The 14,545-nt window shown below is 52.1% G+C and overlaps 1 protein-coding gene across 1 annotated transcript; it reads right to left on the reverse strand.

Annotated features, from left to right (window-relative positions):
- Positions 1-4,704: 4,704 nt before the first annotated feature.
- Positions 4,705-7,732, reverse strand: PRF1 (perforin 1). The gene is made up of 2 exons (XM_004701146.2): positions 7,194-7,732; positions 4,705-6,184 (listed from the first exon to the last, which is right to left on the reverse strand). Exons 1-2 carry the CDS (start codon positions 7,730-7,732, stop codon positions 5,056-5,058), a joined length of 1,668 nt encoding a protein of 555 aa, XP_004701203.1. The 3' UTR covers positions 4,705-5,055.
- Between the last annotated feature and the right edge of the window lie 6,813 nt (positions 7,733-14,545).

The raw sequence follows: 14,545 nt of genomic DNA on the forward strand, positions 1-14,545 counted from the left end.
ACAGTACAAACCACCAGCCAACCTCTGGGCAGAAGAGGAGACCTACTCCCGTAGATATACAGATGCAAAAACTCAGAGAGGAAATTCTACTTTGCTTTACAGGGTCTGTGAGAGTCAGAATTCACTGTATCACATTTTTTTTCTTTTTAAAAATAATTTTATTGGGGGCTCATACAGCTCTTATCACCGCCCATCCATCCATCCATCCACCCATCCATCCATCCACCCACCCATCCATCCATCCATCCATCCATCCATCCATCCATCCATCCACCCACCCACCCATCCACCCACCCAATGCATTTTAAGCATCGGATTTTATGCTAGGTGCTAGATATAGTGTTAATATAGTGACACCTTTGGTCTCACAGCGATGTGATGGGGAAGCACTGGGGATTATGGGAACAGGGGTTAAAACTAGACCTGGTAGTCAGATAGGGCTTCCTGAAGGCCGAGAAAAACTTAGTCAGGGTAGGGGAAGAATACTGGACTAGAAAGAAGAGACAGCCACAGAGAATGCACGTAGTCAATAGAAGAGCTAAGTTCAGGGAGAAGGTAGCGTGAGGGCCCTCCATCATCAGTCCATGCCTTGATTTGCTTGAGGACGTCCTCTGGCCACCAAGTTCACTCTGCCTGCCCCTTTGATGGACCTGCCTGCAGGAGCCCTGCATCAACCACTGATGGGAGTTGGTATACCAACACTGCAGCTCCCTCTGCTCGCATGGGGTAACCCTGAAGTGGGTGTTCTTTGCTGACTCCCTGAATTTGGTAGTAGAACCTAAAACCTAAAAGCACTTGGCTTGTGGCAGGCTGTGGTCTACCAGGCCTAACTCCATTTTGAATCTTGACATAAGTCCAGACATCCTTTGAGCTATTTATGTTACTTCCTCAATCCTTGCTGGCCTTTCAACCAACAATGTGGCTGTGCGTAGAGGAGTCGGGCGAGCCTGGAAGAAGAACGTGGTCGAAATGGCAGTAGTGATACCAGCAGGGTGGGAGGAAAGTGGGAGGAAAGTGGGGGGAGAAAGCGGGAGGAAAGTGGGGGGAGAAAGCGGGAACCCATCACAATAATCGAAGTATAACCCCACCCCAAGGGGGACGAACAGCAGAAATGTGGGTAAAGGGAGACAGCAGTCGGTGTAAGATATAATAATAAGGGTTCATGAGGCAGGAAGGGAGGGAGGGGGGTGGTGAGGAGCTGATACCAAGGGCTTAAGTAGAAAGAAAATCTTTTGAAAATGATGATGGCAACATATATACAAATGTGCTTGACACAATGGATGTATGGATTGTTGTAAGTTGTCAGAGCCCCAGTAAAATGAAAAAAAAAAAAGATGAATTTGCATGCAGAAATTTGCTTAGGCATGTCTGTCTGACACAAAGACTTTACCTAGCCGTGCCCTTCATGATTTTCTGGAAACAGCCAGTCCTCTCATCTGTTTAGCTGACAGGTATGTGCACATTCCAGTCATTGCCCTTTCCCCCTGACCGTGCGTGCATGCATGCACACACATGCACACACGCATGCACACCTACACGCATGCACGCACGTACACATGCGGACGTTTCTGTAGGCCCACCTACCACAGTGATGGGTTGACCTCCCCACCAATCATGATCTTGTAATGGTTTCCATTGTCTCTGGCACATATAATGCCAGCAGATCTACCTGCCTCTGCACTGCTACATGCCTTCCCTCATTCCGAATGGTTCTTATTTCCCATTTAAAGTTTAATAAGAGTCTCTGTAGGACATTTTTCACTCGTACGTTTGTTTGTTTCTTCCCTAGTTCTCTGGTGAGATGCAGCCCCATTGGCCCCTAAGGTGACTTGCTTGCTAAAGCACCTTCCCGGAGGAGAAAGCAGCTATTCCAATAGGGAAAACGAGCCCAGCAGAGGCCTCCTGGAGTGGGCAGTGAGCTTCACAGATGGGCACAACCCGCCTCTGGCCTCCTTCCTGAGGAAGACTCCCCTCCCAGCTCCTGCCCTCCAGTCTCCCACTGGGAGTCCCCATTGGCTGGGAGCCCACACAGGGTGCACAGGGTGGAGAAGGGTGGGGACAGGACCTGGAGGACAGGTGGAAGATCCTTGGCACCGGGTGGCACGTCTTGATCAGGAGTGGTTCAGGTGGGACCACACATCCTCATGGGGGACATGACAGTGCCCTGTGGGAACTCACGTTAGGGCTGGGGGCTCCCCAGTGGCTGCCTCTCAGTAATAGCAGGTTGCTCCGTCTCCCCACCCCTAGCTTACCTTTCACTTTGGAGAGCCAATTGTACTTTTGGCCTCTCTACAGTTAGGTTGAAATACTGGTTGAAGGCTGGGGTACTGGTTACACATTGGGCTGCTAACCACAAGGTCAGCAGTTTAAGACCACTAGCCACTCCTTGGGAGAAAGATGCTGTTTTCTACTCCCGTCAACAGGATCAATTCTAGCCTGCCTTCGAGGGCTGCTCCGAGTCAGCGTTGGCTGCATGGCTGTGAGTCTGGCTTTGGACAGCCATGCCAGCAGCACACACTGTCTCGGATGCAGTATAGCCGGGACGAACGGATGGCGAGACGCCGTCCCACCTACTTTGAACGGGACAGACCGGTCCCTGGAGAAAGATGTCGTGCATGGGAAAGTAGAGGGACACCAGGAAAGAGGAAGGCCCTTGACAGTTGGGTGGACCCCGTGGCTGCCATTCTGGGCTCGCACATGCTGGTTGTGATGAGGACGCGGGCATGGGCAGTGCCCGTCTGTTGTTGTGCGTCGGAGCTGACTGACTTCATGGCACTGAGCACAACACAGCAAAGCTCTGCTCGGGTAGAGTGCCCGGACACAGACCTGGTTCTCTAATGATAGCGTCTGTAAACCTCCCTGCCTTTTGCTGGGCCTGTTTCCTGATAGGTAAGGCTGCAGGGCCAGCAGCTTAGTTAGTGTGATTCTTCTAGGCAAAGTCTCTAACTTCCAGCAAACAACCTTTTCTTGCGTGGGTCTGGTAGGAAGGGAGGAGGAAGACACTGAGAGGATTCACCTGTGAGTTAACTGTGACCAAGGCTGCCTGCAAGGCCATCCTGCTTTGTCTACGATGAGCCTTCTGAGGAGCAGGAGGAGGGATCCCATCACCAGCAAGAGCCAGGGGTAGAATGTGTCCATTGGCCCGGGGAGCTCTGTACAGTGAACTTTCCGGATGCAGAAGATAGCTGTGAGTAGTGGCAGAACCAAGTGCCAAAGCATGGGGGGCAGAGGGGTGGCCTTCCCAACCCAGGGAGCAAGTAAAGTAAAAGCTTTTGCTGACCCTGGGTGCTTGAGCTGAATGCCCTGGGGTGGAGGCTTCCTGCAGGGTGGCATGCCCCTTGGGCATTGATTAGCTGACTTGGAAGCACTTTGTCCTGCTAAACAACTATCCTGAGCATTTCTCACTGGCATTACAGCTCGTGAACATCCTTCATACACCCTGTTATCATGACGTCCATCTGCGGGTTCTGCGTAGTCATTGCCTGCCATGGCTATCAGAGCCTACAGACCAAGTAGAGAGTATTCAGTAAGACAACACAAAGGTCAGGAGAGCTAATCCAAGATCTCTTAGGGATCCTTCAGGAGCAGACGTGAGCCTTCTAGAAAGGTTCTGGTAGGTTCAAACTCGTCCTGAGAGAGGAGTTAAACCAAGCTTGTCCTTTTGGGGAAACTGGGATTCAGAGAACAGCAGGGACTTGTTGGAAATCAATGAATTCGGCTCCCCATCTCTAACAGCACGAAGCCCTCCTGGCCCTGAGACTGCTTTCCCGAGGGGCCTGGCCCACCCTGGTGCTTGTTTTCAGTGAACACAGCCAATGTGGAGCTCTGAGCGCAGCCCCCAAAGGTGTGCAAGGCGTGGACCAAGTGAGTTCACAAGGCTCTGGGCCAGTTGCTGCCCAACAGACGCTGCGGTCAGTGTAGAGCCTTGCTCCACAGCAGTTCCGATGGCGGCTTTTACAAAATTGTTTACCTTAACATTGTTTTAATTCAAAACTTTTTAATCAATTAAAAATGGACATTTAATACATACATCCTATCACTCTATAGTTAGTTCAAACCCATCAAACAGTATTGTACAGTTGCTACCAGGATCAGGTCAATGGTGTTTGGGGGGGGTTCTTTCTTCCAAGGTGTCTCTGGGTGGTCTGGGACCTCTTCCTTGAGCAGCTAAGCACATTAACAAAGGGCACCAGCCAGCATCCCTCCTGGATACTGGGACGTTTGCTCCAGCTAATCACACTACTTAGCTCTTGGTCCAACAAAGCCCTCAAAGAGCTCTGGAGCTTATGTAGGATCTGCAGGAAGTTGCCTGGACCCTGGGAGGGGAGCCAGTTCCTTGGAGCCTCTCTGGCGGCGGCCTGACACCAGCCAAGTCCCACCATGTCTGGGAAGCTGCCTGAATCTGGCCACCTCTCCCAGTGGACCAGTGAATGAGAAACAAAAGCCATTTCTTTTTTTATAAGAACCTGAGCCTCTGGGGTTTGCCACATGCCAAGGGCGGGGGTGGGGGTGGGGTGGGGGGGTTGGTACCAGAGACCACCTCCCTCCCTCCCCGGAGCCTAAGACAGGGACCGGCTTTGCAACGTGCAAGAGGATTCTGTTATCATTAAAGTGCTATAAGAGCTGTCAGAGCCCCCAATAAAATGATTTATTAACAAGAAAAGTTTTCAGCGGATGGCTTTGACCCTCTGTGGCCCACACACATTCATGTTTGCCCACAGAGGGCTTATTTGTGTTTACAAAACAAGATTGCCAACAGTTCAAAAAAGCCAGGAGACTGCTCGTGAGAATCTGTGATTGGGGGTTCATTCCGAAAAAGGAGAAAACCTGGTAGCACTGAAAGTCTTGCCTGCTGGAGCAGTGTGGCACCTGCGCCTCTAGGTAAGAGCCCCCTCCCTCTTCAGCCTGCTACGCTCCAGCCAGCTCAACTGAACGAAAAACACACAGCCCGCAAGCCTCGGTTTTCTATCTAATCAGGACATAAGTGCCGGCCCTGGTTCCCCCTGCGCAACCCCTTGCAACCTGGGCACACTGGTCCGCGGCAGGCATCTGTCCTCACCACACTGCCCCACTTCGGTTTCCCGGGGGTTCTGTGAGCAGGCCTTGGGGAGCATAATTCATGCAGGTGTTCCCAGCCAGGTGGGGCAAGCACCGGGCTTCATAGGTGAAGGTCAGGTGGCCGTGGGACAGGGCGCACTTTTTCTCATGCGTGCCCGAGTGTGGGGTCTCGTAGCAGGTGCCCAGCAGGTCATCATTCCAGCCGGAGTCCTCATCCCAGACCTGTATCCTCAGGGACCCCCCTGTGGCGAGTTGCACGTTCCCAAAGCTTATCTTGGTCGCCCATCTGGGGTAATTGTTGTTCCACACGGTGTAGGTCCGCTGCTCCTGGCCAGCAAAGGAGATCTTCAGGTAGGCGTCCGTTTGGCTGATGTGGTCACCCCACAGGTTCTCGGCTCGGAAATGCCTCACCTCCAGGTGGGCCATGCCCCTCTCCCGAGGGCAGCAGTCCTTGTTGGTGAACGCTGAACTTTGGCATACACACTGGCACGGGTCACTGGCATCCTTCCACTGCCCCGCCGGGCAGGGCCGGCTGCAGTTCCTCCAGCGTGCCCTATCCCTCACGTACTTGCTCACGGCCTCCCTCAGAGCCTTCCGTCGTGGGTCCCGGGCCCCCAGGAGCATATGCAGAGGCTCTAGGGTGTAGTCCACCAGCCCGGGTGTGTCCTGCAGTGAGGTCACCCAGGAGGAGAACTGCTCAGGCCCAGCCTGGCTCCCAAACAGCATGTCATGGATGGAGGCGTGGTGGCCCCCAACCACTTCGGAAATGCGCTCCTTGTAGGTCTCGTGGAAGGAAGCCTTCACCTTGTGCTGCCTCTTCTTCTCCTCGCAGTCCTTGGCTTCTGCCGAGGAGCTGGCCTTGCCGCCGATGCTGAGCATGGCCTCGACCGTCAGGCAGTTGCTCACGTCGTTGGCCGTGAGTCCGTCCAGAGTGAGCTTGCAGGTGCGCAGCGCCGTGATGTCTGAGATCCGGCCCCCCAGCTCCACAGACTGGATGAAGTGGGTGCCGTAGTGGGAGATGAGCCTGAGGTAGGCTGACTGGGTGGAGGCATTGAAGTGGGGGGGCAGGGCCCTGAGGGCTTGCTTGAAATCTGGACTCAGTGGAGGGCTATATACCAGGTGGAAGCTGTGATGGGGGTGGGGTGAGGTGGGGGAGACAGAGAGAGAGAGAGAGCATGTCAGTGGTGTTGTCTGCACTCAGGAAACCCCTCAAGATTGCCCAAGAGCACAGGTAAGTAGACAGCTGGGAGTGGAAGGCCCCCCAGGTGTGCTGGCCCCAAAGACCAAGCTCTGCCCCACTGGCTGCTGCTCTCTGGTGACCCAGACTCTGAATATCGTTGTTCTTGGCTCTTTTCCTTCCAACATAAACTTTTCCTTCCTGGTGGCGGAGTGGTCCCCCATTGGGCTGCTAGCCATCAGGTGAGCAGTTTGAACCCACCAGCTGCGCCATGGGAGAAAGAATGGGCTTTCTCCTCCCGTGAGAACTGCGGTCCCCGAAACCCACGTGGGCAGTTCTGCCTGGTCCTGCAGGGTCACTGTGAGCCGGCACCCACTTGACGGCAGGGAGTTTCTGAGTTGCTTTTTTCTTAGTTTCAAGTAATTGTCCTTCAGCGAAGCAGGGGTCGAAGTCACCAAAAGGCGAGGACAGCCCACACGTCCCTCACCCTGGCAAACCCTCTGCCGAGGGAGCTAGGGTGGTCACCAAAGGAAGGATGTTGTCTGATCCCACCTCCTTCTCCAGCGAAAGCCAAGGTACCAAGACAGAAAGTAGATTAAACCTTACCGGGGCTGCGAGAGCCCCAAGGTCACATAGCAAGAGAGGGGGAGTTGGGCCTGCTCCCTGCCCCTCATGGAGGAGGGACCCCATGGAAGGAAGGAAGGAAGGAAGGAAGGAAGGAAGGAAGGAAGGAAGGAAGGAAGGAAGTGTGAGCAGGTGCTGGGCCGCCAGAGAACCACTCAGGACTCTGGGCAGTCTTGCTCTCCTGCCCCCCACCCTGCCCCGCCCCTGGCCTCCTGGCACTGGTACTTCCAGATGCCAGCCCTACGGGGCATGGGTAGCACCTGCTATGCGGACACCAGCCTTTATTTCCCCCTGGTGGCAGCAGTCCCAGATCCCCCTTGCCTCGGCTGCTCACCGGTAGAGGCGGCACTCCACCAGCTCCCTGGTGAAGCTGTACCGGTCTCCGTGCATCTTTTCGCCGGCAAAGTTGGCTGCTTTGGAGTGCGAGCCGGCCATCGACACGTGTGCGGTGCTGCTCGGGTGGAGGTTCAGGTCCAGCCCCGCCTTCCAGTCGTTGGTAATGCTCTTGGACACCTCCCTGGCCACCTCCTCTGTGGAGATGGCATTGATCTTGCTCACCTGGCGCTGGCAGCCGGAGCCCTGGGGGCACCAGGCGGTGAATGCTAGGGGCAGGAGCCAGAGTGTGTCTGGCTTCAGGGGGCTGCGGCAGAGGGTGCAGGTGCCGTCCGGCCGTAGGAAGCGCTCCTTGTCCACGGGATAGTAGCCTAAGCGCCGGAGGGTGGTCACGTCCACGGCTTCCCCAGCCAGCTGCACGCCAGGTACGAAGCCCTGGGCTCTGCGGCACTCGGCCTTCGTGGCCGTGTGGCAGGGAGCCGGGGCGGGGGCGGGCAGCAGCAGCAGGAGGAGGCAGTGGAGGAGCACTGGGGCAGCCATTGGGCTTTGGGGTCCCGGGGCCCTGTGGGCAGAAAGGGATGGAGACTGGTTGACAGCCCTTCCCCCCAACTGTACCCCAACATCAGGGCACATGGAACAGAAGGCAGGACAGATCTCACAAGTCATTGCATGTCAGAGCTGGCCTGGTCTTCACAGACCAGGCGTGTGCAGACAGGGACAGTGACCTGCCTAAGGTCACACAGCCAGGGATAGCCCCTTGCTAGGATTTCACTCTACAAGGTTTAATTGGGAGTCAGACTAATGGCTTTGTCCTCAGGGCCACAGCTGCTGCCGGTGAGGAGGAAGGGGCAGAGCACCTGCAGCAGGTTTGAGGAGGGGCCTAGGCACTAGTGCCCTGGGCAGAGAAGAGACCCTTGGTTTTCTACCCCCCATTGCCTTGGGTTCTTCCCTCCCTCCCTCTGTCGCTCTCACTAGGCACAGGCCCTCAGAGCCTGTCTGAGTCTCTGGTTGAGGACCTTCGGCAGAGCCTGCTCTGACGGTGCCTCCCCACCTGGCAGTGCCTATGAAGCAACAACCGGCTAGCCAGGCATCCTCAAACCACGGCCCGCGGGCCACATGCGGCCCGTCGAGGACATTTATCCGGCCCGCCGGGTGCTTTTGCCCCATTTGTTTTTTTACTTCAAAATAAGATAGGTGCAGTGTGCATAAGAATTTGTTCATAGTTTTTTTTTTAAACTATAGTCCGGCCCTCCAACAGGTCTGAGGGACAGTGAACTGGCCCCCTGTTTAAAAAGTTTGAGGACCCCTGTTTTGAGATGGCTCTGGGGCCTGCCTGGGGTCGCTGATGGCCTGGGGTCTCCCTTCTCCCACGGTTTAAACTGACCTCCCGCGAGCGCCTCCTTTGTGTTCATGGCCCACCCAACATCTTCTCTGGGATTTCAGGGAGCAGGGACTCCCCACCTTCTACCTGGAACCTTCTGCTTCCTCACCCACAAGAGTGCCTTGAAGGGGGCAGGGCAGGCGTGGGGAGTCCCACACAGGGGAGGAGGTTGGCCAAGGGGGTTCTGAAAGACTCTCTGATCACCTCACGTAGGAGAAGGTCAGGGGTATCCCCTCAGCCCAGGCACTGGGACTCCACTCTGAGCTGGAGCTGGGGAGAAGCTTTCTGAGAAGGGGTGCCTGTCACATCGTAAAGGGTCTTAGGGTTGATGTACTCTAACCAGTCCCATGAATCAACTGAGGCGCAGATCACCCACAAGGAACCCAGGCCTCTGGCCATTAGGTCGCGGCACTTCCTGCTCCCTCAGCTCTTCCCCACCGGCAAGCTGGTGCCCCTCCATCCTCCCCGGGGTGCCTCACCTCCCGGCACCCCTCTGCTTCCTCCCTACCTGGAGCCCGATGCCTGCTGAGCAGCGCCTGCACAAGGGTCCTCTCCCCACTCTGGAGGCTCTTTGAGTGCTGATGTCAGCCCCCTCATGCACCAGGTCACCGGCACATCACGGCTGCTTCCTGCCCCGCCCCCTGAGTGTGGTGACAAGTCCCCTCTGAGCTCCACCCCTCCTCTAGCACCCACCTCTTCATCCGGCCCTGTCCCTGTTGACAGCCCTCAGGAAGTCAGCAAAAACAAGGTGACCTGAGGGTGGGGAGTCGGAGAACAGGGCAGGCCAGTGTTGATGAGCCCGCCAACAGGGGCTCAGCTGACTTGCTGCCGCCCTGGTGTGGGTCAGCTCTGTGGTTACTTAGCTGGGTGGCCTGGGAGAGGTTCTTCAGCTTTTCTGTGTGCCTCCGTTTCTTCACCTGAACACGAGGGCAATAGGAGTGTGCGCGCGTGTGTCTTAGATGAGTTAACATCCCAAACACAGACAGGTGGGTGTGGAGGATGGTGGCACGGCAGGACGGTGCCATGGAAATGTACACCTGAAAAACGTTGGACTTGCAAGCCAGTTGTGGGGGGTCGACCCTGACTCGTGGGTCAGGGCAGAGGGGTGGGTCTCGGGCTTTTCGATGGCTGATTTCACCCAGTGGATTGCTGACATTTCTTCCCAGGCACTCTGGGCGGGTCCCGTCTGCCCCACTCAGGGCCTCTAGGGAACTGAGACATAGGTGCCGGTTAAGTCTTACAAGAAGCCCAGCCTCTGAACCTCCCGCAGCCTCTTCCCCAACTCTGGCCATAGCCATAGGATTGTAGCCGGAGGGGGGAGGGAGGGTGGAAAGCTAGGGACCCTGATGGTGAGGAAGAAGTGGGTGGGGTTAGAGGCTCAGGGGCTTCGCTCTGGGCCTTGCCTGAGGTCAGGGTGGGGCGAAGTTTCCAATGGGTGGAGTGACTCACAGAGGTGATTTCTTAGGGGGGCAAACTCAGGCCAGTTTTGAGGTTCAGAGGTGGGGATAACTGGATCAGTGGGGGCCAGTGTCTCAGACACACACCCCTCCCACCGCTCTGTGACGGGAACAAATAACCACAGGACCCAGACCACGTGTGACACCGGAGGGTGGCTCATCCCTTACGTTTATATCCCCCAGCCCTTACGGGAACAGGGGCTTCGCTGCCTGCTGGGAACCTGGTCCCCGCTCCCCACTTCCTCTCTCAGAAACTGCAAATTCCCGAACCCCTTCCTGCTCCCTCCTGTGGCCCAGACTCGGCGGAGTTTAGCCCCCCCTGGGTGCTGGGACGACCAACTTGAGAGGCTTAGAACCATGCAGAAAGAAGTCAAGTGGAGGGAACAGGCTCCGGTTCTAACTTCACCGGAAACCTCGGTCACTTGTGTGACTCTTGGCAGTCAATTTCTAACTCTTTTCTGGGCCTTCGTCTTCTCATTCGAAAAAGCAAAGGTCATATGCCTGCCTTTCTAAGGAGCCTTTCAACTAATGATGAGATGTGTATTTCAGCAGGTTTTGATCAGCTTACGAAGTGCCTAATGCCCAGAGGTGCTGTGCGTCAAGTCCACTTCTGAGCTGTGGCGATGCCTACATGGACAATGGCTCCTTTTTGGCCCCTGTGCCTGAGGACTCCTGCCTTTCTTCTTAGTTAAAGCTGAGTACTTGACATGAGCTTTAAGCATCGTTTTCCCACCAAAACGAAGTTCAACAAGAGCTCAAGATACTCAATTGCCACACACCATCAATCTGGTTTTTTCCCTCTCATCCATATGGTTTTAAAAACAGCTTCATTGAGATGTAATTCATATGCCATACAATTCATCCATTCAAAGTCTACATTTTAAATGTATATTTACATAAGATACACTTAGTGGTCTCTATTCCTCTGGCACAAAAGAGAACGATAGAAAGGCTCAGAAGAAAGTAGTCTATGGGACCAATAGTCTACATAGGCCATGGCCTTCTCTACCCTGAGACCAGAAGAACTAGATGGTGCCCAGCTACCACTACCAACCCTTCTGATCAGGGCACAATAGATGGAGCCTGACTGAGTAGGAGAACATGTGGAATAGAGCTCAATGCTTGGGAAGTCCAGACTTATTAACTAGTGAAGGCAAGAGGATGCCCCAAAACTATTGTTCTAAAAGACTCACAAAATAAAGAATTCCCCACTGAGTAAAACCCTCCTTTGAAAAATCTATTTGAGAACAGCAAAGCTAGAGTGCTGGCAATAATACAACCGGAATGGGATGGGTGAGAAGGATGACGTGTTGTGGAAAATGTAGCTAATATCATGAATAATTTGTATAGAGGTTGTTCAATGAGACCCTAGCTTGCAGTGTAGCTTTTCACCTTTAAAATATTATTAAAAATGAGTACGTTCAGAGTTGTGTAATCATTACATGTTAGAACATTGTCATTAACTTTAAAGTTTCTATCACCACCACCCCCAAAAGAAACCCAGTACCTTTTAGCAGTTGGCTCCCCGTTTCTCCTCAAGCTCTTCTCCAGCCCTCCAAACAATAACAACAACAAAAACAACAAAAGGCACCCACTGCCCTTGAGTCTGTTCTAACTCCGAGTGACCCTGTTCTATGGGTTCCCAAAGCAGACAGCCTGTTCTTTGAGCCATCAGTGGTTTGAACCGCTGACCTTGCGGATAGCAGCCCAAGGCCTAGCCCACAGCAGCACAGGTTTCCAATGCCAGGCAACCACTACAACCCACCTCTGTCGGTATGGACTTGTCTATTTGGAACACTGTCTATAATTGGGATCATAGATTACGTGGTCTTTTGTGACTGGCTTCTTTCACTTGGCATGGTATTGTCAAGGTTTGTCTGTCCTACATCAGTAGTTCATTTCTGCTTTATTATGGAATAATTTTCCATCATATAACTGAACTACAATTTGTGTATCCATTTACTCTCGAGAGACATCTGGGGTGTTTCCACTTTTGAGTTATCATGAATAAGACTCCTTTGAACACGTTGCATGGACATACAATTTCAGTTGTCCGGCATGTATCCTTGGGACCGGAACTGCTGGGTCATATGGGACTCTATGCGTTTGTGCTGATCTACTTTCTGAAATAGCTGCTCCATTGTAGTTCCCTACTTATATCCCATGGTTCTAGTTCCCCATCTCTTTGCCTGTATGCTTTACTGCTGTGTTCAGAGTAATTTGAGCCCTTGTGAAGTGATACTTCATTGTGGCTTTGATGTGCGTTTACCTAGTGTTTAATGCAGGAGCCACGATGGCGCAGTGTGTTCTACACTGCGCTGCAAACTGAAGGTAAGCCATTAGAAGGCACCAACCGCTCTGTGAGTGAAAGAGGAGGGCTGTCTGCTCCCAGAAAGATCGATAGCCATGAAAACCCGCAGGGGCATTTAGTCTGTCTTGTCAGCTCACTATCAGCCAACTGATTTGATGGCAGTCAGTTTGGGGTTTTTTTTTTTTGAGTGTCTGATGATGTTGAGCATCTTTTTACAATTTTAGAACATTTTCTTCTTTCTTGGGTTCATTGTTGTTAACTCCCCATTGCCCCCGATCTCCCCTGCCATTATTAGGAAATTATCAATCCAGTTAGTGTCTTTATAGACTTATCTAGCCTAGATTTACATACAGAGAAACAAAAACAAGACAACAATGACAAAATAAAACAGAAAAATCTCAATAGAAAAGAAAGCAGACAATACTAAAAACTGGAACATTTTGAAAATGGGTCAAGAGGGAGATCAAGTGAAGTATCACATTGCAGTCTAACTACATCTGCAAGAATCCACTTCTCCATGCCTGAGTGCCTTAGCACATTCCGATTGGCCACTTGCATGCTTTCTTGGGAGACATGCAAATCCTGCGCTCATTCACAAAAACCAAGTTATCTTTTTATTGTCAACTTCTACTAATTCTTTATAGCTTCTGGATACTAGGTTCTTATCAGATGACTCATTTGCACACACACACACACACACACACACACACACACACCACTGTTCTGTGAGTTGCTCTTTCGTTTTCCTGATGATGTCCTTTGAAGTGTGAAATTTGTTAACTTTGATGAAGTCACTTTGTCTATTTGTTTTCTCTTGTTGCTTGAGACTGTTAGATCTAAGAAGGCTCTGCTTAATCCAGGGTCATGCAGAATTACTTCTATATATTCTTATCAGAGTTTTATCGTTTTAAACCCACTTGGTGTTATTCTGTAAAGAAAGGGGTCTGGCTGCAGTATTTTGCATGTGCATATTCGAGATGGTTTTGATATTCTTGTTTGAAAGGTAAACCAATGGATGCTCTGTGTAGACTATACACAGAGATATCTACTACACAACCTATCAGACATGAACTCCATCAAAGAGGTATTTTTTACAAACAACCAAGTGTTTAGACCAGGGGGTCCTCAAACTTTTTAAACAGAGGGCCAGTTCACTGTCCCTTGGACCCGTTGGAGGGTCGGACTATGGTTTTAAAAAAACTATGAACACATTCCTATGCACACTGCACATATCTTATTTTGAAGTAAAAAAACCCAAAAAGGGCAAAAACACCCGGCGGGCCGGATAACTGTCCTTGGCGGCCGCATGTGGCCTGCGGGCCGTAGTTTGAGGACGCCTGGTTAGACTGTACTGTGCATATTTTAAGGATCCAAGTGTAGTTACATGTGTGGCTACTTTTATCCGGGATAATTCGGTCTTTCCAGGTGTGTGAGACGGGGTTCCTCTTCTTCACTCCCTCCCTCCCCCCTAGGGTGTTACCCACGGGGTTGGTGGGGTTTGCCCTTCCTTTCTAAAATGACCTGCCTTCGTTTCCCACCCTGTAGAGAGTGTGCGGTTTTTGTACTTGGGGAGATTTTTTAACAATGGAGTCCGTTTGTTCGATAGCTCTTGAGATTTTCTGCTGTTTTCCCTTCTGGAATCAGTTTTGGCAAACTACATTTTCAAAGAAAAATTGTCACTCTATCTAAAATTTTGTTCTGTCGGGCCGGAAGTTATTTACAATATTTTCTTCTTTTTCAAAATCGTCCTGCTTTGGTGACGATGTGATGCGCTTTCTCTAATCTCAAATCGAAGGGGAATGAATGGGTGTTCTTTTTTTTATCAGCCTTGTCAAAATTTATATATATATGCATTTTGTGGTTGGGGGTATGTATATATATGTGTGTATATGTATATACATATATATGCATATATATATATATGTGTATATGTATATACATATATATAAATATATGCTTTGTTTGTAAGGAGCCTGCCTGTTCTTGTCTCTCCTTATTCTCTGAGTCTGGAGCGAGCCTTGGTGGAGCAGTGGTTAAAGTGCTTGCCTGCTCACCAAGGTTGGTGGTGGTGGGGGGGGTTGGCGCTCTGAACCTGTTAGCAGATCCACAGGAGAAGGGTGGGCCCGTCTGCCTCTGTGCACACTCACAACCTTAGAAACCCTATGGGGCACGTCCCTGTGGCATACAGTGGTGTTAAGAGTTGG

The sequence above is a fragment of the Echinops telfairi genome, unplaced genomic scaffold (genome assembly GCF_000313985.2).
Source record: "Echinops telfairi isolate 266 unplaced genomic scaffold, ASM31398v2 ScPeMD7_70;HRSCAF=299, whole genome shotgun sequence".
NCBI classification, from domain to species: domain Eukaryota; kingdom Metazoa; phylum Chordata; class Mammalia; order Afrosoricida; family Tenrecidae; genus Echinops; species Echinops telfairi.